Source organism: Ovis aries, chromosome 20 (genome assembly GCF_016772045.2).
Source record: "Ovis aries strain OAR_USU_Benz2616 breed Rambouillet chromosome 20, ARS-UI_Ramb_v3.0, whole genome shotgun sequence".
NCBI lineage: Eukaryota > Metazoa > Chordata > Mammalia > Artiodactyla > Bovidae > Ovis > Ovis aries.
Genome location: NC_056073.1, coordinates 44,404,835 through 44,430,376, shown reverse-complemented (window position 1 = coordinate 44,430,376; position 25,542 = coordinate 44,404,835). Strand labels below are relative to the sequence as shown.

The following is a 25,542-nucleotide window of genomic DNA, read 5'->3' as shown; positions in this document are numbered from 1 at the left end:
ATAAAAATATTTTTAACTTCATATATGGTGCCAGTGTCTGAAGTATGTTGGCCCAAAGGGTAATTTGGAAATGAACTGGGCAGACAGGACTGAAGTCGGTGAAAGTGAATCTACAGCCTTTCAGAGGAACACTGAATCATTTCTCCAGCAAGCTGGGTTACTTCACTCATTTTCATTCAATAATTTTTTAGTTTAACTTCATGCAACCAAGGTCTTTTGAATGCTTATCTGCCATGTAACTTTTAATAGAGTAGAAGAAATATTTAAAGTGAATACATGACTGAAGAAGTCAACGTCTCTCAGTCGTGTCTGACTCTTTGTGACCCTACAGACTGTATAGTCCATGGCATTCTCCAGGCCAGAATACTGGAGTGAGCAGCCATTCCCTTCTCCAGGGGATCATCCCAACCCAGCTAAAGCAGCTATAACAGGCTCACAGTGTTTTCCCTCCCAGTCTTTAAAAGAGAAAAGATAAATTCAGTAATGCTAAGGGTACCGCCTCTGGGCAGTAGAAGTGGGGGTGAGCCACATTCCAGAGTTCTATTTAAGAAGGTACCGGATGCCGCTCGGTTTTCGGGAAGATTATGTGAGCACGTGAAGTTCACTAGTGACCTTACTTGATTCTAGTTGTTTCTAGTTATTTCTCAAGTTGTGGCCCAACTTAGTCTCTAGAGCCGTAAGAGACAGAAAAAGCTCCGCGGTCTGACTGTGTGAAAACGGGTGTTGGATTTACATAAAGGTGGAAAGTCAAAGCCGGAGATGTTAGACAGGGTTTTGTGTTTTGTTTTTTGTTTGTTTGTTTTTTTTTTTTTTTCAAAAAGAAAGTCTGACCAACTAATTTGCATGGCTTTAAACAGCCCCGAGGCTGGAAATGGAAAGACCACCGCAGCCAGCAGCAGGCTGGGCGAAAAGGTCAGAAGACGCCGGCGGGGCTGTGAGCTTCTGCTGCACAGCACGTGGTGGGAAATCCTTAGCAATCCTTCCCGGCTGTAACACGAGAGACCAGCCAACTTTTCCGCGTTAATCCTGGACTCGAGTTAGGTGTTATATTACAGATCCCTGGGACAGCCACCAAGCAGCTGATTCTTAAATAGCAAGTCTCCTTGGTTTCTTCACCAGAAAAGCTAGAAATTGCGGGGAAATGGAAGCAGTTTATTTTCTTCATGTCCACTATCTCAGTAAAACAGAGCTCTGAAGCCCACCAGGACACGCAGCATGAGGCAGCAGCTGCTAACAATCAAAGGGAAACCCTTACAACACACACACGCTTTCGCCGGTTCTCTCTTCTCTCTGAGTGAGCAGGAGTCCTATTTTCACCTAACTGTTTATAAGCCTAAATGTTAGTCACTCAGTTGTGCCTGACTCTGTGACCCAGTGGACTGCAGCCCACCAGGTTCCTATGTCTATGGGATTTTCCAGGCAAGGATACTGGGGTGGTTTTTCATTTCCTTCTTCAGGGGATCTTCCCGACCCAGGGACTGAACCTGGGTCTCCTGTACTGCAGGCAGATTCTTCACCGACTCAGCTACCAGGGACTTATTCTAGCTTGCTATTCCTTCAATCTCAAGAATTTCCTAATAGAGTCACTTAAATATGTTCACAGACAAAGCTATGTAACTCCATGACAGCAACGGTTATTTTCAGTTCAGTTCAGTCGTGTCCACCTCTTTGCGACCCCATGAACCGCAGCACGCCAGGCCTCCCTGTCCATCACCAATTGCCGGAGTCTACCCAAACCCATGTCCGTTGAGTCGGTGATGCTATCCAACCATCTCATCCTCTGTCGTCCCCTTCTCCTCCTGCCCTCAATCTTTCGCAGCATCAGGGTCTTTTCAAATGAGTCTGCTCTTCGCATCAGGTGGCCAAAGTATTGGAATTTCAGCTTCAACATCAGTCCTTCCAATAGTTATTTTAGCTTAGGATAAAATCTTTTAGAATAAAACATATTCATGTCAGTCTCATAAGGGTAACTTGCATGCACTTAGCAGAGTGTCAGAATGTAGGACTAACTCAGTGTTACACACATTATTAATTAAAGCTCCCAGAAGGGGCTTTCCTAGTTCAGCTGGATCTCTTAAAGGAGATGCCCACACATTTATTTACTCAGTAAAAACGACTGCTTCCCTATAAAGTCAGCAACCATCTTCATGTGGCAGAAAGCACTGGAACACGAGTTAAGGGACCCAGTTCTTGCCCGGGCACCGGCACCAGGAAGTATTGTGGCCGTGAACCTCATTCACAAAATATGGGGGGAAAAAGGCATCTAATTCAACTTTGCAGCCAAGTCGGAAATGCTTGATTTCCACAATAATTCCAATAGAAACCCACCCACCCTACTGGAAAACCTCTAGTGAAACACTTCTCACTGCTTGGCAAGGTAGCACGGTCTATTTTTAGAATGTTTCTCATTTTTAGGAAACCATTTCTTATTTTGGGTTAAAAATCTTTCTCCATCCAACGGTTACCCACCAGTCCTAGTTCTCTCGTCTAAAATCACACACGACCAGGACCGTTTTCCTTTCACCTGAGAGCCCTGAACATACTTGACATTTCATATCAAGCCATCACTTCTTCCAAAAGCCTCAGTAAACTCCTCTTTCCCGTTCTCCCTCCCGACTTTGTTGTCTGGCCTTTCCTGCTCCCTTCTTCCTCCTCCCACGAGCATTAATTCATAAACTATCAGACACCCATCCACAGATGTGACAGGCACTCTCGACCCTCGCTTTCTTCAGCCTCCTCTTCTGGATTTATTCCAGTTAGTCTGTCAATATCTTTGCAAAATACAGAGCCTTCAGAAGTGAACATTTTCAGAACGTGATAGAACTATTACCTCTTACTGTGAATGAAAGTGAAAGTGAAGTCGCTCAGTCGTGTCCGACTCTTTGCGATCCCATGGACTGTAGACTACCAGGCTCCTCTGTCCATGGGATTTTCCAGGCAATAGTCCTGGAGTGGATTGCCATTTCCTTACTGTGAATAAGAGTAACCAATTTCCATTGATATAACCAATTCCTTTTGCCTGTGCCTAAAAACTTCCCCCAATACCATCCCTCCAAATGGGCCAAATTTGGACTTTTGTTGGGGAGAATCTACCGACATAGATTTCTCTTCTCTTTCATCAACTAAATGATGACTACAGAGCTTCTTAATGCAGTGTGTGAGTTGCTTAGTCTCTGGGGATTTGGTTTTGCTTTAGATTTGGATGTAGCGCTTTAACTCCGGAATAGAATAGCTTTTTGCCCTAGAATGCTATATACTATACACCTCCCTTGCGGTGGCTGCTCTGATAAGCTCCAGCTTCATTTAACTTTACATTTATCTGACTCTTCAGTTTGGCCACTTTTTATAGATTTTACTCTTGGCAAGAAGCTGGTGGCAACAAACAGGCTGATCTGTGATTGAATGGCTTTAGCCCAGAGTAACTATTTCCATCAGCAGAGAACTGCCTACAAGTTGTAAAAATGGGTGTAGATTCTCTTTTCTTCTTTTCTTTTTACATACTGACTGGTTCATAAAGAAAGCACTAATTCTCCTTCATTAGTTACCTACAGCTGTCAGGAAGTGAGCTTTTCTTTAAAAAAAAAAATGTTTTTTGAATTTTAAAACAATCAGGAATTCCTAATTTCAGAATTATCCTCCAATGTCACTGATTTCTTCATCATAGAAACTAGATGACAATGGTCTTCCCAGGTGGCGCTAGTGGTAAGGAATCTGCCTGCCAACGTAAGAGACGTGGGTTTGATCCCTGGGTCGGGAAGATCCCCTGGAGGAGGAAATGGCAACCCAAAATGGCAACCCACTCCAGTATTCTCGCCTGGGAAATCCCATGAACAGAGGAGCGTGGTGGGGTACAGTCCACGGGGTCACAGAGAGTCAGACAGGACTGAGCATATAGCACACACACAGACAATAATTGCAATAATAAATGAAAATGGAATGTGTTTATCAGGAATCAGCTGTCATATTTATTGGGCATATTAGATACTATTATCTCACTTAATTCTTTCAGCTACTCTATAAAATAGATATTTTCACCTCCTTCAACAGAGCAGGAAAGTGAGGCTTTGAGAAATAAAGCAACTTGTCTAACTTCCATGAGCTAATAAATAATGAACCACTACCCTCCGCTTAGAGGAATGTTGTGCCTTCTTGCCACCCACTCAGCTGGTGATTATTTTTAGCCAATCCTGGGTCTGGTGTGTGTGGGAGTTATGTTAAAGGAGACGGCATGGCATTCAGGGTGGTTCCTTGGAAAGAATGGGGGTTTTACAAGGGTTTTAGTCTTGGTTCTGACAGTAAGTAGCTGTATAACCTTGGGCAAGATAATCATCTGGGAGTAATATCTTTGCTATCTATAAAATAAGCATCCTAACTTACGTGAAGCTTAGAGGATGTCATATCTGTGAAAGTATCTATGACCGGCCTGTGCCCAAAGCAGACGCTGAACAGGTGTTCATTCATTCCCTGCATTTTCAGGCCCCCGCTGAGCAGCACAGTCATGTCTGTGTCTCTTTTCCACCATCACCCTTGGATCATTTAGAGGGAGTGACGTCATAGGAGAAATGTCCCTTCTTGAATTTAGGCTTATCTCAACAGTGATGTCTTTAAAAAAAATTTTTTTTTTCCTATGGTCCTTTTTCAAAAAATTAGAAGAGGAAGTGCAGTAGTGTAAAAAGGAGAGTAACGAAATTCTAGTTTGAGTTATAACACAGGAAAAGGACCCAAGGGATATTCAACATGAATATTCGCAGAGACAGCACTGCCTAAGTTAGCAGTTAGAGTGAACAGCTGCTGCACGCAGGCGTTCAGGGTCCATCCCCACGGCCTCCTGCGAGGACACACGAGCGTCTCTCCCCAGCCTGCCTCTGTTTCCCTGTCTGCTAAAAGGAGGTGTTGGTACCAACTCCCAGGTCTGCCCTGAGGATGAGTAAATATAGGAAAGGTTCCCCTGAGAGTTCCTGGAGCTCTGGCTTACTAAGGGTGATCAGGTGCTATTGTTGGTGTCTGGCTATTGTCTCTCTATGGCGCCTAGGAAAACACCCTTCTTCCTCTGATGAATGTTGAGAACAACAAACAGGCCCATCTACCGTTTATCCTTTAGTCCTCTAAAACCGCATGGCGACCGAGTCTGACCCTGTAAGGTCTTTCTTTCAGAGTTGGTTCCGCCAGACAAAAAAGGATGGACTAGGGTCTCAGCAAACAGAAGGCCATCCTGTCTTGAGGCTCATCTGTCCTACATGAGCTATTCATATCAGATCTCTAATGCAGATCCCACATCCATTTTCAACTTGAGAAAAAAACAGAAAGGCATAAAAAGGTGAAGAAGAGTAAAATAAGGACCACATGTCAAAACTCTATCACATTTGTTTCATATCTTTTAAAATTAATTCACTATTTCCCGAATACACCTAGCAGGTGCTGGGAACAGAGAAATAAAACATAATTGATCAAGTCGCCCTTGCCTTTGCATGCCTCCCTGACGCCGTGTCCCTTATTCCCTCCTCAGATATAACCACTGCAATCATTTTGATATAAGGCCTTCTTGTCCATTTTTATATATTTACATACAGATATTCAAACAAAAATCACATTGCTTTTGTACATCTTAAGGTTGCATATAAATTATACTTGATTTCTGCAGCTTCATCTATTCCAGTTCACTCACTGTAACTGCTGTTATGGATCGCATCCTATGAATAGTCTATAATGTTATGCATTATAGGTTTTTTAGGCTTTATAGGTTATTTCCAGTTTGGGGGCTATTACAAATGATGATGCTTTATCCAAGTCTCCTTGTGTTCATAAGTGAGAATTTCTCTGGGAATTGCTATGTTGTTTATTAAAATGTCTAATTTTGGTAAAAACTGCCATAGTGCTCTAAGAGAAGTTACAGGATTTGCTGCTGTCAGCCTCCTAAAGTTTTTGTCAAGTTCATGTGTGTGGCATGGCTTTAATTTGCATTTCCTTATTGCTCCTGCGGTTGTGCACGCCTTTCAATGTTTATTGACTTGTGGTTTCCCCTGCAGTGAGCTGCCATTAATAACAGCTGCCCATCCACGCTTCTAACAGGTTGCTTATCTGCTGTTTGCATTTATGTGTGTGTGGTCAGTCATGTACCATTATTTACAATCCCATGGACTGTAGCCCGCCACGCTCCTCTGTCCATGAGATTTTCCAGGCAAGATCACTGGAGTGGGTTGCCATTTCCTCCTCCAGGGGATCTTCCCGACCCAGGGACTGAACTCGTATCTCCTGTGTCTTCTGCAATGGTAGGTGGATTCCTTACCACTGAGCCGCCTGGGAAGCCTTTCCATCTACTGATTTTATAAAAGTCATCTATATAACAATCTGTACTCTTACACAGACGGCAAATATCTTCTCCTGGTCTGTTGCTTGTTTTTAAAATCTCTATCTAATAGTGTTTTCTGCCATGTCAAAATTTAACATTTTGATGTGATCAAATCTGTCACTTTTTATGGTTGGTGATTTTTCAGTCTTGCTGAAATTACCATGGGTAGCAGGAAAGTCAATTACTATAATGAAACAAGCGATGGTGGAAGAATGAGACACAGGTATAGAGTGGGCTTGAATCCTCAAACCACCACGTACTAGTCATAGGACTCTGAATAAAACAACCCGAGTCTGTTTCTTCTTGCTGGACACGTCTGACCATTTATCCAGTGAGTATTCTTTGGGTGTCTGTTGCACACTAGCACCATCCTAGTGTGGAAACTGCAGCGGTAAGCAAGATGTACAAAGTTCTTGCCCTTGCAGACCTTACACTGCAGAGGGGAAGGCAGATCATGAACTAAGCAATTAACCTATAACTGAGATGCCGTGAACATGTCCTGTAAACTGAAAAGCATACAAACATGTGGTGCTATGATTATCACTAAGAGGGACATTGTGGAAAGTTCCTCTAAGGTTGCTCACACACTGAAGGTATAATTATCCTATTTTTTCTTTTTAAAAAAGAATGAACCATACAAGGCAAAGCAACTACTAGGTAGGAAAGGGTTTTATGTGCAAGGGCATCATGGACTTTGACCAGCAACCTGGAGACTTCCCTCCACTTGGTTCAAAGTCCTCCTCCAGCCTTGCCTGAACCAGTCCTCTAAGCAACAACTTCATGCCAGGAAGACGGGTCTGTCCCCTGCCCGCAACATATCCAACGCGTCTTCGACTTTTCTCACCCAATCTTAGCCTCTTCTAACACTGTCCTCTCCTAGATCATGAAAAGTAATAAGCCCCATATCATCCACCTATTTCGTTTGGTTTTACACATACACTAAAATTTATAATCAATTTCCACTACTAAACTGATAGGGGAAAAGTAGGAAAAGCAGCAGTAAATATATAAAATCATGTATATCATATATATATATATATGATATATTCTTTCCTCATGATTTGCAATACAACATACCAATCTAAGAATCAGCTTTATTTAGGGTTTTAGTATGCGAAGTAACGGCAATCTGGTGGCAAAGGCAGAGCACGGAAGATCTGTTTTCTTGCACATTTGTAAGGGTTAAGCCATTAGATTAAGCACAATTAAGAGGCTCAAGACAAAGGCAATTTGATGTGGGCAGTTGGGAAAATAGCTGAAGTTTAATCTGATTACGTGGCACTCTTAGAAGGTTCCAAAATGGTACTTCAAATCCATTAAACAATTTTCAAAATACATTCAGTTATGTGACTGCATCTGTTGGTGAGAATCATTCAGTGAGAAAAACTGCTCTGAAATGAGAACACAGTTTAGCCTTTCATTTTTCACTATTTAACAGAATTCATGCAGCCTAAAGAAAAGGACAAAGAATAAAGTCTTTATCAATTTTTCATTCTCCCCAGAAAAAGTCCTGAATGTCAAAACTAAAATCTCAGGAATATGAAAAACTTTTTAATGTAAATATATCAATCAAGTTAGATTTTTAAAGATCTCTATCCTGGGCATAGAGAAAAGTTAGGTTTGTAAATATGAATATGATGAAGTTTCTGTGGGCCACCAGTTTTGAGTATTTACTCTTGGCTAGCTTATCTATTATGAGGGGCCTTATATATTATCTTGATCTAATATTCACCTTATGTTACTATATATTTTATAGATGAGATAAATGGAGTAGAGAATTGAACCTAGGAGTGTGTGGTGAAAGAGTTGTTTTCAAAAGTTGACAACATGAAAATAAGAGAACTAACACACTGAACTAGCCCCCTTATAACCTCCTTATCCAGGCTCTTCCAGCCCCAGCTGTTATGGAAACCAGCTTACTCTTCCTAAACAATGCTTTCATCATTTGGCTCTCCATTCCAAAATCCAGTTTACAAAACCTAGAAGACACTTCCCAGCCTCAGATTCAAGACTCTTCAAAATCTGGCTCAATTCATCCCATAATCCCCTTGGTCTCTAACCTTCCAACTCAACTCTTTTTTGAGCACCTATTCTGTGCTAGGCTCAGCAAAGATGTGTCCTTGTCTGTCACAAGCTGCTCATAGCATACAGTTCAGTTCAGTCACTCAGTCGTGTCCGACTCTTTGCGACCCCATGCATTGCAGCACACCAGGCCTCCCTGTCTATCACCAACTCCCGGAGTTCACTCAGACTCACGTCCATCGAGTCAATGATGCCATCCAGCCATCTCATCCTCTGTCATCCCCTTCTCCTCCTGCCCCCAATCCCTCCCAGCATCAGAGTCTTTTCCAAAGAGTCAACTCTTCGCATGAGGTGGCCAAAGTACTGGAGTTTCATAGCATACAGCTTTAACTCAAATGTACCTGTTAATGCTTTCTGCTTCCTTACCAAGTTATATCCCTAAATGGAATGTTCAATTCTACCTTCCTTTTTCCTACCTACTAAAATCCGACCTACTCAAGATCCAGTGTTGACCCCCAACACCTTTATGATCATACACTAACCATCTTTGCTAGAAAGTGTCCCTCGTTCCTTGAGAACCCCATCTAGAACACTAGCTTCCACATTCATGTACATGGGATTCCAAGAGAACAGATTCCGCAGCCCAGCATTCCGATTCTGAGTCCGCACGTGTGGCTTCACCAAGTCTGGGGATGTACACTTAAAATTCCTGCTCCTTCCACCCGTGCTAGCTCTCCAAGGACGGGTTTGATGTTTTTCCCTCTCACTGAATTGCCTCCTCTTCTGAGTACGCTGGTGTCACAGACTCAAATCTTGACCTCAGCTTTATCGACCCTGATGATTTCTGGCTCTTCAGTTACCAGCCATCTCCTGGTCCCGACCACATTCTTGGCCTGATATTGAAGCAAACGTGCCTTGTATTGCAGGGTTTAGATTTTTTTAAAAAATAAGACAACTAGTCACCGTATCATGTAAGTCGTCTTACTGGGTAAAATGTTACACAGACATAAAGCACATTTACTGGCCTGAGTGACTGGTCATCTCGGCTGCTGACTTGTGCATATGCTCCTGCTGGAGGACCCAAGAGTCTCTCGCTGCACGTCTGACTTCCTGAAGCAGGAACTGTCTTTTCGATGGAAACTGACAGTGCCAAGCGTACTGCCTGTTACCAACCACGTGCCAGATGAATGAACCAGTGGGTACACCTACTCAAAGGCTTACTGAGGCGTGTACTACATCTCCTTGATGTCAATTTTAAAGAACATGGTACTCAATGTAGACAACAGTCCTCTTTCCATCAAAAGAAAAATTAACGCAATTCCAAAAGTTAATGCAATTCTATCAATTCCCAAAGTGTGCACCAAGGACTTACGACTATGACAGACACCTGTTCTATCTTACATAATCTGTTACAACAGGGACAAACCCACTTACTTTTAAATTGTAAAGTGAAAAAGATTTATGGTACAGTAAATATAATTTACAAAGAAACCAAAAACACCACAGAAACATTTTAGTAGGAGAGGGAGGATCTTGAAGGGGTCAAGGTAAGCACCACACCGTTGCTGAAGAAACACGGCAGTGAAGGCAGTACGCTTTGAGTCTGAAACAGACTTTAGCCAGTAAATCCCAAGATGGCTTGGGACACACGCCATTTCTTCTTAGGAATCGGAATAGATAAGAGGCCAAAGGACAGCAATGCTTTCCTTGAATATACAAAGAACTAACAACTCTCCAGCCCGTGGAGAAAAGGGATGTTAAACAGCATCCAGGTACAATTCTGACAGCAGAGTATTTTGCTGACAACCCAAGACACCCTCTCTCGGGCATAACTTCACCAACATTAAACAGCCAGGAAATCTGTAATTTCAAAAAATCTAGCAAGCTGCTGGCTCCAAGAGAGGGCGTCTTCCTGGGATGAAAGCCTTTGAGAAAGTGGAAGCGCAGCAGCCCTTCTTCCCAAGGTGCCTGGAGAGCCCCCGCATGGACCCCCCAGAGGCAGAGAGGAGAGTCGCTTTCAGGCTGAGCCCTCCAGAAATCTCCAAGTGGCCTCACTGATTTTTGCCTTATGCACACCTTCTGATTTCTTCTTGAAAGGCATGAGTTAATTTTTAATCTAACTCTTCAGCATCAGTTCAGTTCAGTCGCTCAGTTGTGTCCGACTCTTCCCGACCCCATGAATCGCAGCACGCCAGGCCTCCCTGTCCATTACCATCTCCCGGAGTTCACTCACACTCACGTCCATCGAGTACATGATGCCATCCAGCCATCTCATCCTCTGTCATCCCCTCTCCTCCTGCTCCCTAATCCCTCCCAGCACCAGAGTCTTTTCCAATGAGTCAACTCTTCGCATGAGGTGGCCAAAGTACTGGAGTTTCAGCTTTAGCATCATTCCTTCCAAAGAAATCCCAGGGCTGATCTCCTTCAGAATGGACTGGTTGGATCTCCTTGCAGTCCAAGGGAATCTCAAGACTCTTCTCCAACACCACAGTTCAAAAGCATCAATTCTTCGGCGCTCAGCCTTCTTCACAGTCCAACTCTCACATCCATACATGACCACAGGAAAATCCATAGCCTTGACTAGACAGTCCTTAGTCGGCAAAGTAATGTCTCTGCTTTTGAATACACTGTCTAGGTTGGTCATAACTTTTCTTCCAAGGAGTAAGCGTCTTGTAGTTTCATGGCTGCAGTCACCATCTCCAGTGATTTTGGAGCCCCACAAAATAAAGTCTGACACTATTTCCACTGTTTCCCCATCTATTGCCCATGAAGTGATGGGACCGGATGCCATGATCTTCGTTTGCTGAATGTTGAGTTTTAAGCCAACTTTTTCACTCTCCTCTTTCACTTTCATCAAGAGGCTTTTGAGTTCCTCTTCACTTTCTGCCATAAGGGTGGTGTCATCTGCATATCTGAGGTGATTGATATTTCTTCTGGCAATCTGGATTCCAGCTTGTGTTTCTTCCAGTCCTGTGTTTCTCATGATGTACTCTGCATAGAAGTTAAATAAGCAGGGTGACAATATACCGCCTTGACGTACTCCTTTTTCTATTTGGAACCAGTCTGTTGTTCCATGTCCAGTTCCTACTGTTGCTTCCTGACCTGCATACAGATTTCTCAAGAGGCAGGTTAGGTGGGCTGGTATTCCCATCTCTTTCAGAATTTTCCAGTTTATTGTGATCCACACAGTCAAAGGCTTTGGCATAGTCCATAAAGCAGAAATAGATGTTTTTCTGGAACTCTCTTGCTTTTTTCATAATCCAGCAGATGTTGGCAATTGGATCTCTGGTTCCTCCACCTTTTCTAAAACCAGTTTGAACATCAGGAAGTTCATGGTTCATGCATTGCTGAAGCCTGGCTTGGAGAATTTTGAGCATTACTTTACTAGCATGTGAGATGAGTGAAATTGTGCAGTAGTTTGAGTATTCTTTGGCATTGCCTTTCTTTGGCATTGGAATGAAAACTGACCTTTTCCAGTCCTGTGGCCACTGCTGAGTTTTCCAAATTTGCTGGCATATTGAGTGCAGCACTTTCACAGCATCATCTTTCAGCATTTGAAATAGCTCCACTGGAATTCCATCACCTCCACTAGCTTTGTTCGTAGTGATGCTTTCTAAGGCCCACTTGACTTCACATTCCAGAATGTCTGGCTCTAGATGAGTGATCACACCATCGTGATTATCTGCATAATGGTCAATAAACGTTTTGAACCTGGTCAAAAAAAAAAGTTACGGTCTCCCAAGTTGCCATAGCATCTGTTATTAAACTCGAAGATTCTAGTAACCAAATTCTACTGAGCCTTATAGAAAAATCAGTACATCTTTTAAGCATTGGAAAAAAACTCAAATAGTGAACTCTCATTATGAACCAAAACTTCTTGTGCAGAGCTGCTGTTGGTCTGAGTAATGTCTCAATACTGCACTCATTCTACTAAAAAACAGACTTTACTTCCTTTGTAAATGAATTACCTACTATTCAGGGTTTCCATATTTATTATACTGGTAAGTAGATTAGGTTTGATATGCACATATATTGTTCATGATCACCTCCATTTAAAATGGCTTTCCCTTATATGCTCCATTTCCATACAAATGAAACAGACTTTTAGGTTTTATGTATATTCATTACTTTTAAATGTATGTGTGTATGTATATCTCTGTCCATCTAGCTACCTATTCTTTTAATTTATGAGAAAGAAATTACATGGGGAAGTCATTCTGATTTTTCCCTTCTCATCTATAGTAACAAGAAATAGGTCTTCTTTCATCATATTTGTATGAGAAGAGTACATTTGCACTGGTTCTAGGATAAGGTTATAAGGATTAGCAAAAGAGATGACATTTTTGGAGTCAGAAGGCTTGTGCCTGGTTTTGTTACCTATAGTATGTGATCCTGAGTAAATCATTTATCTTGTTTGAAACTCAATTTTCTCACCTGTAAATTGGTAGTCTACAGGACTTGTCTCTCTCAAAAGTCTTTTGTGAGGCTTCAAAACAGATAATGTGTGTAAAAATGCATTTAAAAAATCTTACTGATTAATAACTATAAAATATTACTATACTTGTAATGCACTGAAGTGATAATTCAAAGCCAAAAAAAGGCAACATATGTAAAGTAATTATTCAGTAAATGTATGAATAACAACTTTGTTTATATTATTATTAAACTATTCATCTTTAAAGAACTTAATTATATAATTATAGAACTTAAATCTATAATTATAGATTTCATTATATAAAAACAATATAATCTGGTCTGGTCTACAAATTATGAAATGCAAGTAGAATTACAGAAATGCATACACATTTTGATTTCAATAAGAACTTATGAAATTACAGGTTTCCCTATTTAAAAATAACAACCTAACCTCCCTTAAATATAATGATTATGAAGTATAATACAGATGTGGGAATACACACACAGGATCACTTACTAACAGGTCACTCGGGCGTCTGGGCCTTGGTGAAGTATCTATATTACCCAAACAGGCCTAAACTGAATGAATGGTGGTGATTTTAAACGCATTGAGAGACTGTCCTTTGAAGGAAGTTACTGTGGATATGTCTGCAAAGCAAAAGTTCGTTTCCCAATTTGTCCTCTGCAGGTGGGAAATGGGACATAAGGAGACAGGAGCACTGCTCGGGGAGCCAGCAGAACCTGCCAGCACTTGGTCAACAGCTGCTCAGCATTCACCGACCATCAGGGGTGAGGCTCGGTGCCTGAGCTACATCACTGAGCAACGGCGACAGACACCTGCCCTTGCGAAGCTTGCCTTCACATAGGAAGGACAAGAAAGCACACAACGTAATAAATGATCAGAAGGTTCCCAGGGCTATGTAAATGAGTAAATTATAAAGTTATAGTGTTATGGAAAAAGCAGAGAGCCGTAAGGAGATGCATGTAACACGGCCGAGAGCAGGCTCCAGTTTTAAATAGCGATGTTAGGGTAAGCCCAACTAAGAAGGTATTAGGAAGACAACTACACAGCTCGCAGGGGAAACACCCAGCCAGAGAGAACGGCCAGTGTAAAGGCCCCATTTGCTTCTGACAAAATCATCTTGTGAAAACAAGAGGAGCCCATTTCGCTGATGAGTAACCAGTGCCCCAGAGTAACCCGGTCAAGGGCACAGAGCTGGTCCACGACAGACCCAGGACGAGAGGCCAGGGCTCCTGGCTCCCGATTCAGGCCTTCCTTCTGCTTTGCGGCCTCGATCACCAGGCACAGAGGGCGGGGCCCTGTCCTGCTAGGACACTGAGAAACTCAGGGTGTTATCACTGATGTGCTGGTTGCTGCTATTATTATTAACCGGGTCCATTGACAGTTCTTAGAAAGTAGATGAAGCTCAAAAATAACTTCCTTTTCGCTGCTGGTGGTTGATATTTCTCCTCCCTCTCTCTTCCTGTGCTGCTTTTCTTGGGTGGTTCATTTTAGTATCACATTGTCAGGTAAAGCAAGTATATTTCTTTGGATATTTGATAAAGGAAAAGATGTTGAACACGGAAAGAAGCAATCAAATGGAAAGCATTTGTGACGCACGACAAACAGCCAGTGAAGGAATGGACAGAGTGTGGAGGCTGGTGGTTTGGAGAGAGAGGCAGGCTGGGGGAAGGGAAGCAGGGGGCTGGGGAGGTGGGAGGGAGTGAAAATACCAGGAGAGAGCCCCCAGCACTGAGCTATGTGAAAACGACGATGAAAGAACAAGCTTCAAGTAAAGAAACAATCAGACGACAAAAGAAGAAACCTGGAGAAAAAGCAACAGTGGAAAAGGGGCTGGAGACAGTAAACGACATTTTCAACTTAAAATATGAGATTCGATGATAAACAACACAAAGAAGAGAGAAAGACTAAGAATCAGATTTCTGACACCGTAGATGCCAGAGCTGGTGGAATTACTAACAGCAAGAGGGACCAGAGGCAAGTCTGAAAGGCGAGTAGCTCTCTTTCAGTAACGCTGGGTTTAAGGTGGCAGGGAGGTTCTTGCGAGTGCAAAGGGCCCAGCAGATAGGAGGTACATCTGGAAGGTGTGGATCACCCCAGAGCTGTTCTGTCTAACACAGTAACCTTGACCTCGAACCACATGTGTCTATTGAGAAATCGTGGTGAGGCTGAACGGAACAAGTTCCAAGCATAAAACACATACCAGATTTTAAAGATTACACACAGAAAAAAAAAAAAAAGTACCCACTGTTTTCTACGCTTACTACATGTTGAAATACTATTTTTGTGAATTAGGTTAAAAGTATGTTAAAAATTAATTTCACCTGTCTCTTTTTACTTTTTAAAGTGACTACTAGAAAATTTTAAATCACACATATGGCCTGCATTATATTTCTCCTGGAAGGCATGGATATAGAGCAATACTAGCAATGTTTTAGGACCACATAAGGGGACGAGAATTCTGGGAAGAATCACAGACATCATTTAGAAGGGTCTCAACTGCAAACACATATGCGAGAAAGGAAAAAAACATGTCATTATAACAGTTAACATTTACTGAACACTCGCAGCACTAAATGAGCCGCACCAAGTGCATTATCTTATTTGTTCCTCAAACAACCTTATGAAATAACGTTAGCATCTTTTTTTTCACAGAAGAAAAAGCTGGAGCCAAGAGAAGTTAATCTGCCCAAGGTCGCAGTTAACTGCTGTGCTGGAATTCAAACCAGAAGTTGAGTCGGAGCCTCAGGTTCCAAATTGCTACATCCACCCCAGAACAATTGACATTCTGCTATTAAACTGTTAAATTTTAAATGGCTGTATTTAAACTAGCAATTTATTATAATGGTTCATTGTTAAGAGCTAGTGAAATACCAGCATTGTCCTAATTCCAAGGTTAAGAAAAAATACAAGTGAGCAAATTTGTAACTTCAGAATTATGGGAACTACTAATGTTGACCTACTTTGGCTATGTTGAGCCTAAAGAAGAGCTTCCAGTGCAGCTCCGTGCCTTCAGTCAACGTCCACTCCTAACACCCAAACCTGATGACTTAGGTGGTACACAGCCGGCTGTCTAAGGGAGGTGATCCTGGACGCAACTCTAACCAGAAGGGCCCTGCCTCCTGAAGATGACTAGATAGACAAGACTCCTAAACTGTGATTAACATGTTTTGAAGGGATAAATTATATCTCAACTGAAAAAAAAAAAAAACAAAAAACATGTCTTGAAGGGAGCTAAAATTTCTGCCTTTTGTTGAAGAGCCAAAAAGTAAGCTTACCCAACTGGATGCGTTAAAAATGGATTTGATACACTTTTGAAGAAAAGAAAAAAATGACTTGATATTTTGACTGGAGTCATACATAGCAAAATCTCCTAAAAATATAAACTTGCATTAAAATGAGATATCTTACATTTGGTTTGGTTGGTTGCTTGTTTTTAATTAGAAAGAAAATTTTCTTTCCTTTTTATCTTTAATTTTTTACTACCTATCTGGGCAAGACCGTAGTCAGAACCACAAACTTGTACAATGATGGTTAAAATCACATCATTTACAGAAACTTTACCAGGTAGATTTTATCAACCAATTTGGCTCAGATTATAAAAGCACACTTTCCCAGGCTTTAAACAAAGGATTACCATAAATTTATACTCTGGAAGTGGAAAAAGGGAACTTGAAACAAAAATGGGTTTTGGAGTAAGACAAATTAGCAGAGACACCTTGAGAGACTGTTCATGTTGGACTTGGATCCAGAGGGGTGTCTCTGAACCGAACCACTACCTTATAAACCTTGAAGTTTCACACACTCTGCATCACTGCTTTTTTTTTTTTTTTCCAAGTGGGAAGACTCGGATTTGGACATTTACAAGTGAAATAATTCTCCTCTGAAGACCCAAAGTTTCTGAAAAATGCTTGTCTTCAGGCAGTATCGGCTTGCCCTTTATTCTGACTTTTTTAGGTTCCCATGACTGTTCCATTCAGGTAAGAAGACTTTCTTGGACATTTCCCTTACTCGTAATTCATAATAATTTGGAGCAAAGGTTCAGAACCTGAAGGACACAGCCAGTTAGCCCTAAAAACACTTTGTCCACCCAGGTGCCAAGCTGCCAAAAGCACAGCCATCTCTCCTCTTATCGTCAAGGGCCACCACACCGAGCCCCTCTCACCCAAGAACATGTCTCCTCTCAACATTACCCGTGATTCTCATCATTACAACTATTAATTGAATACATATATCTATAATCGCGCTGGCTACTTTTTTCAGTTTATGGAGCACTAGCGATTGGCCAGGCATCGGTGCAGGTACCAGGAATGGAGCAGTGAACAAAATGACGAAAAATAAAAATAAAAAAGCCCAACTCTGCCCTACTGAAACTGACAGTCCGGTGGGGAACGCACTCAATAAAGTCCATAAACTAAATAGAGAGTGTGTTAAACAACAGAGATGCTCCAGGGGGAAAAAAAAAAAATGAAGCCGACTAGGGTCATACGAACTGCGGTGAGTGGAGTGGGAAAGACTGGATTTTTAGGAAGAGTGGCCAAGCAAGAAGGCTCCTCCGTCCACAGGGAGACTGCGTGCGGAGGGTGGACAAAAATCTAGGACTGACTGGTGTCAGCTGGAGCGGGGGTAAAGGAGATACGCGTTCTTTTAAGGACACCTGAAGTGGGGAGAGGGGACCATCTGGGAGGAAGGAGAGAAGCAAAGATAGAACAGGGGCCACCGAGGACGTACGCGACTTCACATCTGAGCTCCGCACACACTTTCCTTTTTTTTGAAGTCACGGAATCGGGTTCTGCCACCGACACTCTCGGGCGATGTCTGGGTCAGGGACACGCGGGGACACACACACGCACGCACGCCCCTTTCTCTCCGGGAACTGAGCCTAAGATCCAGCAGAAAGCCTCATAAACCGAGAAATGAGCCGGAGCCTGCGGAGACAGCGGTTGCGGGGCGGGGCGGAGGGGGGGGGGGAGAGAATGGAGCAGAGAGGCCCGCTCACCCCGGTTCACACGGGGACACCCCACCCCGACCCCTCCGTGCAAACCCGGGGAGGCCGCGCGCAGACACACCCCCGGCTCTTGCAGGCTCCGTGCAGGAGGGAATTCAACCGTTAGCGCCCCGGAGCCGGCGTGAGTCCCGCGGCGGGGCCGGTCCCGCGCGAAGAGGGGCGCCGTCCACCGGGCCGGACCGGACCGGGAGCGTGGAGCGGCCGCCGCGAGACGAGGGGGGCGGCGCGGCGGGCACGTGCATGCAACAGGGGGCTGGACGCGGCGGCCGGCGCCCGGAGGAGCCGGGCAGGACCGCGGAGCCGGCGACACAGGAGCCCGAGCGCGGCCCGCGCGCCCCCCGCCCGCAAACGTCCGCCGCCCCCTCCCCAGGCCCGCGCGGCCCGGCCCGCCGACAGCGACGGGTTCCAGCGGCCGAACCCGCAGCCCCCCGCGCCGCCGCCGCCGGCCGCTCGGCCCCCTTCCCGCCCGGCGCGTCGGTGGCGGAGAGGAGGAAGGGGCGGCGGCGGCGGAGGCGGGAGGCGCGCGACGCCCACTCACCATGGCCGGCGGCGCGGCGACCCCGGCGGCCGGCGATGCGCTGTCCAGGGTAGCCAGCGTCCCTCTGCCCGCGCTCCCGCCGCGCGCGCCCGCCGCCCCGTCCCCGCCCCCGCCCCGCCCCCGCCCGCGCCCCGCCTCGCCCCCGCCCCGCGCCCCGCCCCCTCGGGCTCGCGCGCGCGCCCCCCGCTGCAGAGCCGTTTCGGGCGCCCGCCGCGCCCCGCCCCTGCCCCTCTCCCGGGCTTCGCGGAACGCCGCGCGTGCGGGCCGGCGGGGGAGGGGCGCGCGGGCCAGGCGGCGGCGGCTACCCCGGCCACCGGCGCCCCCTGCCGGCCGGGCGGCGATGTACAGGCCCGGCTCCCGCCACAAACACACACGTACACCGGTACACCGGCGCCCCCTACCGACCGGGCGGCGAGGTGCAGGCCCTGCGGGTGCCCGCTGCGCTCGGCTGCTCAACGTTCGCGGAGGCTCGGCCAGGACTCCAGGCATCGCCAGCCCCATGTACCCCGGTCTCCCCGACCCCAGCCCTGAGGCTGCGAGCGCAGCTGATCTGGGGGAAGAAGGGGCTGCAGGAGGCCAGGACGTCGTCCTTCGCTGACTCGGCTCTGGGGCTTTCAAGCACACGTTCAGTTCAGTTCAGCCACTCAGTCGTGTCCGACTCTGCGACCCCATGAATTGCGGCACGCCAGGCCTCCCTGTCCATCAAAAACTCCCGGAGTTCACTCAGACTCACGTACATCGTACATCGAGTCAGTGATGCCATTCAGCCATCTCATCTTCTGTCGTCCCCTTCTCCTCCTGCCCCCAATCCCTCCCAGCATCAGAGTCTTTTCCAGTGAGTCAACTCTTCGCATGAGGTGGCCAGAGTACTGGAGTTTCAGCTTCAGCATCATTCCTTCCAAAGAAATCCCAGGGCTGATCTCCTTCAGAAAGGACTGGTTGGATCTCCTTGCAGTCCAAGGACTCAAGAGTCTTCTCCAACACCACAGTTCAAAAGCATCAATTCTTCGGCGCTCAGCCTTCTTCACAGTCCAACTCTCACATCCATACATGACCACAGGAAAAACCATAGCCTTGACTAGACCGACCTTAGTCGGCAAAGTAATGTCTCTGCTTTTGAATATGCTATCTAGGTTGATCATAGCTTTCCTTCCAAGGAGTAAGCGTCTTTTAATTTCATGGCTGCAGTCACCATCTCCAGTGATTTTGGAGCCCAGAAAAATAAAGTCTGACACTGTTTCCACTGTTTCCCCATCTATTGCCCATGAAGTGATGGGACCGGATGCCATGATCTTCATTTTCTGAATGTTGAGCTTTAAGCCAACTTTTTCACTCTCCTCTTTCACTTTCATCAAGAGGCTTTTGAGTTCCTCTTCACTTTCTGCCATAAGGGTGGTGTCATCTGCATATCTGAGGTGATTGATATTTCTCCTGGCAATCTGGATTCCAGCTTGTGTTTCTTCCAGTCCTGTGTTTCTCATGATGTACTCTGCATAGAAGTTAAATAAGCAGGGTGACAATATACAGCCTTGACGTACTCCTTTTCCTATTTGGAACCAGTCTGTTGTTCCATGTCCAGTTCTAACTGTTGCTTCCTGACCTGCATACAGATTTCTCAAGAGGCAGGTTAGGTGGGCTGGTATTCCCATCTCTTTCAGAACTTTCCACAGTTTATTGTGATCCACACAGTCAAAGGCTTTGGCATAGTCCATAAAGCAGAAATAGATGTTTTTCTGGAATTCTCTTGCTTTTTTCATGATCCAGTGGGTGTTGGCAGTTGGATCTCTGGTTCCTCCGCCTTTTCTAAAACCAGCTTGAACACCTGGAAGTTCATGGTTCATGTATTGCTAAAGCCTGGCTTGGAGAATTTTGAGCATTACTTTACTAGCATGTGAGATGAGTGCAACTGTGCGGTAGTTTGAGCATTCTTTGGCATTGCCTTTCTTTGGCATTGGAATGAAAACTGACCTTTTCCAGTCCTGTGGCCACTGCTGAGTTTTCCAAATTTGCTGGCATATTGAGTGCAACACTTTCACAGCATCATCTTTCAGGATTTGAAATAGCTCCACTGGAATTCCATCACCTCCACTAGCTTTGTTCGTAGTGATGCTTTCTAAGGCCCACTTGACTGCACATTCCAGGATGTCTGGCTCTAGATGAGTGATCACACCATCGTGATTATCCAGGTTGTGAAGATCTTTTTTGTACAGTTCTGTGTATTCTTGCCACCTCTTCTTAATATCTTCTGCTTCCGTTAGGTCCATACCATTTCTGCCTTGCATCGAGCCCGTCTTTGCATGAAGTGTTCCCTTGGTATCTCTAATTTTCTTGAAGAGATCTCTAGTCTTTCTCATTCTGTTGTTTTCCTCTATTTCTTTGCATTGATCGCTGAAGAAGGCTTTCTTATCTCTCCTTGCTATTCTCTGGAACTCTGCATTCAGATGCTTTTATCTTTCCTTTTCTCCTTTGCTTTTCGCTTCTCTTCTTTTCACAGCTATTTGTAAGGCCTCCTCAGACAGCCATTTTGCTTTTGTGCATTTCTTTTCCATGGGGATGGTCTTGATCCCTGTCTCCTGTACAATGTCACGAACCTCATTCCATAGTTCTTCAGGCACTCTATCTATCAGAATTAGGCCCTTAAATCTATTTCTCACTTCCACTGCATAATTGTAGGGGATTTGATTTAGGTCATACCTGAATGGTCTAGCGGTTTTCCCTACTTTCTTCAATTTAAGTCTGAATTTGGCAATAAGGAGTTCATGATCTGAGACACAGTCAGCTCCCGGTCTTGTTTTTGTTGACTGTATAGAGCTTGTCCATCTTTGGCTGCAAAGAATATAATCAATCTGATTTCGGTGTTGACAAGGCTCCCGCTTGGGATGCAGGATCACCCTGCATTTTGCAGGATGCAGTGGTCAGATGGAGGCGTCAGTCCGGTTCCTCTGGGGGATGAGGTCGGGAGCTGATCAGTCTCCCTACTAGATCCCTTGTCTCGAGTGAGGCTCTGGCTCAAGAGGATGGTCTTGTTCTTTGAATTAAAAATGGGTGCTGGAAGGAAATTCACCCCAGTACTCACCCCAAATTGTTTTTTTTTCCCCATAGCCATATTATGAAATGATTTGTCTTAATATTTTTTCATTTTTTAGGGTTTTTTAACATGTATTATTTTATAATTTTAAATCCACAAAAATGGTTCATACATTCTTTGAACATTCAACTGGAATTGAACATTCAACAGGAAAAGACTGGCTCAGTTTCACTGTGTGATTAATCTACTGTAACACAGTGTGAATTCTCAACGTATTCTCAGACATTATTGTGTATAAATTGCACCTGAGGATTTAATCAACTACGGAGACCTGGATGCATCAAGCTGCTCTCAGGTGCAGATCAGGAATCCAAATTTTTAACAAGTATCACAAGTGAGGCTGATGCAGGCACGTAGGCCATGGACCACATTTTGAGAACACGAGTCCGTCATCTCTGGAAGGATTTAGTCTTATTTTTCTAATAAGATGGTGGAGTAGGGGGGAAGAGGGGGAGAGTGTGATAGCTAGCCCCTAAGCATTCTGCTCCTTGCTTGTAGAAATTATACCATTGATGTCATCTATACCTTGCAAAGAACACTAGGTTCACGTGTAAGGAACCCTTAAATTTTGAATTATACTTCCCATTTGGTCTGATACTTCTTATTTTATGTTTATTATTTTAAAATATTTATCAGTCCACAGGTCCAGAAGGAGACCTAAAATGTCACCGATATATTATCTGTCACTTAAAATAAATTATGGCTTTTCTTGTCACTACAGTAAAGGAACATAGGAGATGGCAAATGCCAGAAGGTATTCCTTTTCTCACTAATTATTTCATTAAATACAAAAAGGAAGTAGTTCTACCCCTATTAACACAGAACTGGGATCATATCTTCACGTTCTGACCAGAGATAACATGAATTCCCACTCATTTGTCCGTTATTAATATGCAATAAATATGCTTTATAAGATTTTTCTTTTATCTTCTTGTTCTCTTGTATGGATCACTCAACTTATAATGTATTGTGACTTTAAATCAGTCTGCTTTTCTTCAGAGTGTTTGTGTTTTTTGGCGAATGATAGAAACCGCCTCTAGAAATCACATTTTTTCCATGGCCATACACTCTGCCTTTGTGTAAAGAAAGCTCTGTCCTGGTGCGTATGGTCAGGCCATTCAAGATGGCTGTTTCTTTGCTCACCCTGTATCCCCTTCTTGTTGGAGAAGGAAATGGCAACCCACTCCAGTGTTCTTGCCTGGAGAATCCCAGGGACAGGGGAGCCTGGTGGGCTGCCGTCTATGGGGTTGCGCAGAGTCGGACACGACTGAAGCGACGCAGCAGCCGCCACCTCATCAGTTTTTAAAGGGTAAACTTTTTGCTGTTTTTTCTTTTTAGATTTTTTGAATGTGAAGTCTTTACTGTATTTGTTACGATATTGCTTCTGTATTATGGTTTTGGTTTTTTTGGCCAGGAGGCATGTGGAATCTTAGCTCCCTGACCACCCCCTCCCTTAGTTGGAAGGTGAAGTCTTAACTACTAGACCTCCAGGGAAGTCCCACCAGTATAGTTTTTGACGTTTAGGATGACCATGTTTGGGGTCACAGGAGCTTGTAGTCACGCTTACAGTACTAACAGTGGCTGCCTTTTATAGCATTCTTGTGTGCCAGGCACTGTGGCCAGTACTTTGCATGTATTATCTCATTTAATCCTTAAAGCAATCCAGCAAGTAAGGTATTATCAGCCCCAACTTATAGATGGAAAGCTGAGGGTTAGAGAGATGAAGAAATTTGGCTGGGGACACTTGTGTGCTAAGTCGCTTCAGTCATCAGACTCTTTGTGACCCTAGCGACTATAGCCAGCCAGGCTCCTCTCTCCATGGGGATTCTCCTGGCAAGAACATGGGAACGGGTTGCCGTATCCTCTTCCAGGGGATCTTCCCAACCCATAGTTAATAAGAAACAGAGCTGAGATCCCAAACCACCTTATTCTGATTCAAAAAAAAAAAAAAAAATCCATGTTGCTAACCTCTAGGCTACACTGCCTGGGCTTCTAAATGCCTGGGAGAAACCAATGCCACTCTGAGGGTGGTTTTATTATTCTTGGTACCTTTATGTGTATTTGCAATCTTTCTTAACTTGACAAGGGAAATTGACCATTGTAAAATGTCCATGTAGTGGATCTCGATCAACAGACATGTATTGAGCACCTTCTCTGTACACAGAGCAGGGTAGGAGCTGGGCCGAATCAGCAGATTAACAGAATGGATCACTGCCTTCTAAATGTCACAGTCCAGAGGTGGGTGTGGAGGGAGGCAGACGGATACCCAAGCAGATGCATTGCAAAGTGGACTGTGGTGTGTGCTCACAAAGAGCTACCCGTGAAAAGGGATGCGGATCGGAGAGAAAGAATTCTAATTTGTGGAGGGTGGGCGGCGCAGGGGAGTTGAAAAGCTTTTGAGAGTGTGGGAGCTGCAAGGCCCTTGAATGAGGAGCAGGATATTAGGTTTGGGATAAAGATTAGGCGCGTGGGGAGTGAAGACAATGGACATGACAGGATAATACCAGGTTCTAATGATGTGTATCTGGGGCTGCTGTTTCCCCCTGTCGATTTGGTGGAAATGCACAGAGAACAACCTGGCCCCTCGTACCACAGGCAGATGGAAATGCACTCCAGCCAGGGTCCAGGTTGGGGTGACCACAGTAGGTGCTTACTGACCATCCAGATTAACTGCCTAGATCTCTGTGCTGGTCTCTTTTAAAAAGCCCAGATTGTCTTTGATTACTCGTGGCCACGGTCCCTGTGACCCTTGCCGCCACTTACCGCATCAGCCAGCTTCTGATCTACAGAAACCTTGGGCTTTGCTGAGGTCAGGCAACTTGCCAGCTCCATGCTGACGGGAGAGCCTGGGTGACTGAGGTAACTAGCTTTATGCTGCTGTGATTACAAACTGACTACCATCCTGGATTGTTCTTGGTGAGCTAAGAGAGCTGTGACTGCCAGAGGTGGGCAGACCCTGTGCTTTATGGCGGATCCATGAGAGTCCTTTCAGGTCTGTGACAGTAAGAAAGGAAGCTCTTCGTTCCAGGACTTGGAAGGACTTCATTTTACAACTTTTGAGAAATCTGTTTCTCTGGCTTGATGGGGCTAAGCAAAGAGGGATTGCTGCGCACCAAGTTTTTCATTTCTGTTTTTTTTTTTTTTTTTTTTTTGCCATGCTGCGAGGCTTGTAGGATCTTAGTTGCCTTACTAGGGATTGAAGCCAGGTCCCTGGCGCTGAAAATGCGAAGTTCTAACCACTGGACTGCCAGGGAATTCCCTTTTCATTTCTATTTTGACAAGGAGACACAGGTTCGATTCCTGGGTCAGGAAGATCCCCTAGAGGAGGAGGAAATGGCAACCCACTCCAGTATTATTACCTGGGAAATCCATGGACAAAGGAGCCTGGTGGGTCGCAGTCCATGGGGTGGTGAAGAGTTGGACACAACTTAGCAAATGAACAACAACAAGGCAACATGGAGGAAATTCGCCTTGTAATTTAATATTAAAATTTTTATATTGGGTGTTAAGACCTCCTATGCCCATATTCTGCAAGACTACACCTTTTTAGATATATTTGCCATGAGAACCTCACTATCAAGACTGAATCAAGGAAACTTTTGCCAAGGGTCACTGTGCTTAAATTACATTTTAGCGCCCTCTGCTGGACAAATTGAATGCACCGCTGATAAACGCGGGTGATTTCTGCCAGTGGAACCTTTTATTTTTTTTTCCCCAATATGATCTTTTTTGACTTGTGCTGTTTAAACAAAGGCTCTGGAAGTATATTACAGTCTGTACTAAAAGAAGTTTTTCCTGTGAACAAATGCCTCTGACAAGTTCTATCCAGCTACCAGTGGTATTTGTCTCCAGCAGATCAATGTATATATAATTTACACATTTACAACCTAAAAATAAACTTAGTGAAAATCAGAAATTTTTAATATTTAATTAATAGTTAATTTTTGTCATTTAAATTACAGTGTGTCTTGGTGTGGTCCTCCTTGGGTTGTTGATCCTATTTCAGTCTCTTGGTCCTCATTTCCCAGGAAAGAGGATTTAGACCAGATGCAGAGATATCAGGTTTTTGCTGGCAGTAAGAAATATACTTTAGACTATG

General features: G+C 44.3%; 1 protein-coding gene across 2 annotated transcripts in view; it reads right to left on the bottom strand.

Moving 5' to 3' along the window:
* ELOVL2 (ELOVL fatty acid elongase 2) overlaps nucleotides 1-18,421 on the bottom strand; it is a 52,392-nt gene extending 33,971 nt beyond the window's left edge. For both annotated transcript variants that reach the window (XM_042236832.2, XM_042236833.2), the window contains exon 1: nucleotides 18,356-18,421. In XM_042236832.2, coding sequence (XP_042092766.1) covers nucleotides 18,356-18,358 — 3 coding nt within the window. In that variant the 5' untranslated portion in view covers nucleotides 18,359-18,421. The remainder of the gene's footprint in view (nucleotides 1-18,355) is intronic.
* Nucleotides 18,422-25,542: the final 7,121 nt, after the last annotated feature.